We start from the raw sequence: 2,632 nt of genomic DNA, 5'->3' as shown, positions 1-2,632 counted from the left end.
TATATATATATATATATATGGTGAAAAATAGACTTTATATCATCTAACCACATACAATATTTTTCACTATAAATATTGTAATAGCTTGGGATTCAACGGACCACAACTTTTTAATGCTCAACCACAGAGCATCAGAGATCTGCAAAGTGTAGACATGAAAGTCTTCAAAAAACGTCTAGACAGTTTTTTATCTGCAATTCTGGATGAACACACATTGCGGCAGGAGGCACAAAAAAGGGTGGCAACATCCAACTCACTACTTCACCAGAAGCAATACTGGAAAAATCCCTGGATGCAGTAAAAGTGATGCACCAGCATGACCTCAGCCTCTGGCTGAAACCCATAGAAAGATAAAAGATATACTCTTTTACTCTTTTACTTATTTCAGTCTTTTGACTGTGGCCATGCTGGAGCACCGCCTTTAGTCGAGCAAATCGACCCCAGGACTTATTCTTTAGAAGCCTGGTACTTATTCTATCGGTCTCTTTTGCCGTGCCGCTAAGTTACGGGGACGTAAACACACCAGCATCGGTTGTCAAGCGATGTTGAGGGGACAAACACAGACACACAAACATATACACACACATACATATATACATATATACGACGGGCTTCATTCAGTTTCCGTCTACCAAATCCACTCACAAGGCTTTGGTCGGCCCGAGGCTATAGTAGAAGACACTTGCCCAAGATGTCACGCAGTGGGACTGAACCCGGGACCATGTGGTTGGTAAGCAAGCTACTTACCACACAGCCACTCCTACGCCTATACATACAGATATATATATCTACATATGTACATATCTATATATATATATTTATATATGTATATATTTATATATATGTATATCATCATCATCATCATCATCATCATCATCATCATCATCATATTTATATATATGTATATATTTATATATATATATATACATATATATATATATATATGTATGTATATATATATATGTACATGTGTTTGTGTGTCCGTCGCCTATCAGCATTTGATAACCAATGTTATATTGTTCATGTTCTCGTAGCTTAACAACTGGACAAGAGAAAGCAACAGAATAAGTACACATTTTTAGAAATTAAGCCCTGTGGTCGATTTTTCAACTAAGACCTCCAGCATGGCCGGTCAAATAACTGAAACAAATAAATGATAAAGGATCTATTCCCAAGGGAAAACTACTTACCAATGATAGGGTGTTGATGTGTGTGTGTGTGAGAGAGAGAGAGAAGGAGATAGAGAGTGTGTGTGTGTGTGTGATAGTGTGTATATGAGAGAGTAGGTGTGTGTAAGAGATTGTGTGTGTGAATGAATATGCGTGTGTGTATGTGTGTGAGAGAGTATGTGTGTGTGTAAGAGATTGTGTGTGTGTGTGTGAATGAATGTGTGTGTGTGTGTGTGTGTGTGTATTTTTTACCTTCTAATTGTTTCCATTATTGGAATGCTAGGACACAGCTTTGAAGATTTTAGTCCATCACATTGAATCCATTACATCTCTTAACTACGGATGTAAACAAACCAACATCAGATGCCACACAGTGATTAACGGGGCTCAACACAAACACACACATACACACACACATACGTTAGCATTAGGAAGGATATCCAGCTATTAAAATCATTCTAAAATAGACAGTAGCCCCTGGTGTGGCACCTGGACTTGCCAACTCCTCTCAAACTGTCCAACCCTTGCCAGCATGGAAGACAGACATTAAAAGATGATGATGATGATGATGAGTTTCTTCTAATTTCTATCTATCAAATCCACTCACAAGGCTTTGGTTGGCTTGGCCTATAGTAGAAGACACTTGGCCAAGGGGCCGTGTAGTGGGACTGAACTCAGAACCATGTGGTTGGAAAACAAGCTTCTTCCCACATGTGCAAAAGGCATAAGTACATAGAGGAGGTAACGAACCTTTCCAAACCAGCTTTCGTAGCTCTTATACTGGAAGTCTCACTGGAACAGACAGGAACCAAAGTCAGGGAAATTTTGTATAATATAGGTGAACATCAGTGGTTCTCAACCGGGGGCCATATGACCCTTTAAGGTTCATATAAAATTTTGTTGTTAAAATTTATGCCCAATAATTTGGTTATACTTCTGTGATACACAAAATATTTTCTTTTATATACAATTCGTAATAATGTTTAATTATAAAAATGTAATAAGGTTTTTTCGACACCAAATGTTTATAGGGTGTTCATCTGAGTAAAAGAGGGGCCAAAGGGGTTCATAGGTGAAAAAAGGGTTGAGAACCACAAGTTTAAATGGTCAACATAACACAATGGTTTCCAAGGTGTGTGTGTGTGTGTATGTGTGTGTGTTTGCATAGATAGTGGTATGTCTGTGTTTGTGTCTATTGTAGTGTCTGTATGTTGTAGCAGTAGCAGCAGCAGCAGTAGTAGTAGTAGTAGTAGTAGTAGTGGTGGTGGTGGTGGTGGTGGTGGTAGTAGTAGTAGTAGTAGTGTGAAGGCACGTGGTTTATCATCTGTTCAATTCCCAGCAGCATGTTAGGAACAAGGCACTTTATTTCCCATGACTCCAAAACTGAGTTGTACCTTTCTTTCAAAGGGTCAGTCTTGTCACATTCTGTAATACGGTATAAGCCCCTGGAAACTACATTAAGG

General features: G+C 38.7%; 1 protein-coding gene across 1 annotated transcript in view; it reads right to left on the bottom strand.

The window, feature by feature from the left end:
* Positions 1 to 2,632, bottom strand: part of LOC106876783 (receptor-type tyrosine-protein phosphatase N2) — a 124,004-nt gene that overhangs the window by 103,557 nt on the left and 17,815 nt on the right. The window contains exon 2 of the mRNA XM_052977131.1: positions 1,920 to 1,961. Within this exon, the coding sequence (XP_052833091.1) occupies positions 1,920 to 1,961 (42 nt within the window). The remainder of the gene's footprint in view (positions 1 to 1,919; positions 1,962 to 2,632) is intronic.

This window comes from Octopus bimaculoides, chromosome 27, assembly GCF_001194135.2.
Source record: "Octopus bimaculoides isolate UCB-OBI-ISO-001 chromosome 27, ASM119413v2, whole genome shotgun sequence".
Classification (NCBI taxonomy): Eukaryota; Metazoa; Mollusca; class Cephalopoda; order Octopoda; family Octopodidae; genus Octopus; species Octopus bimaculoides.
This window is presented reverse-complemented; position numbering and strand designations above follow the sequence as displayed.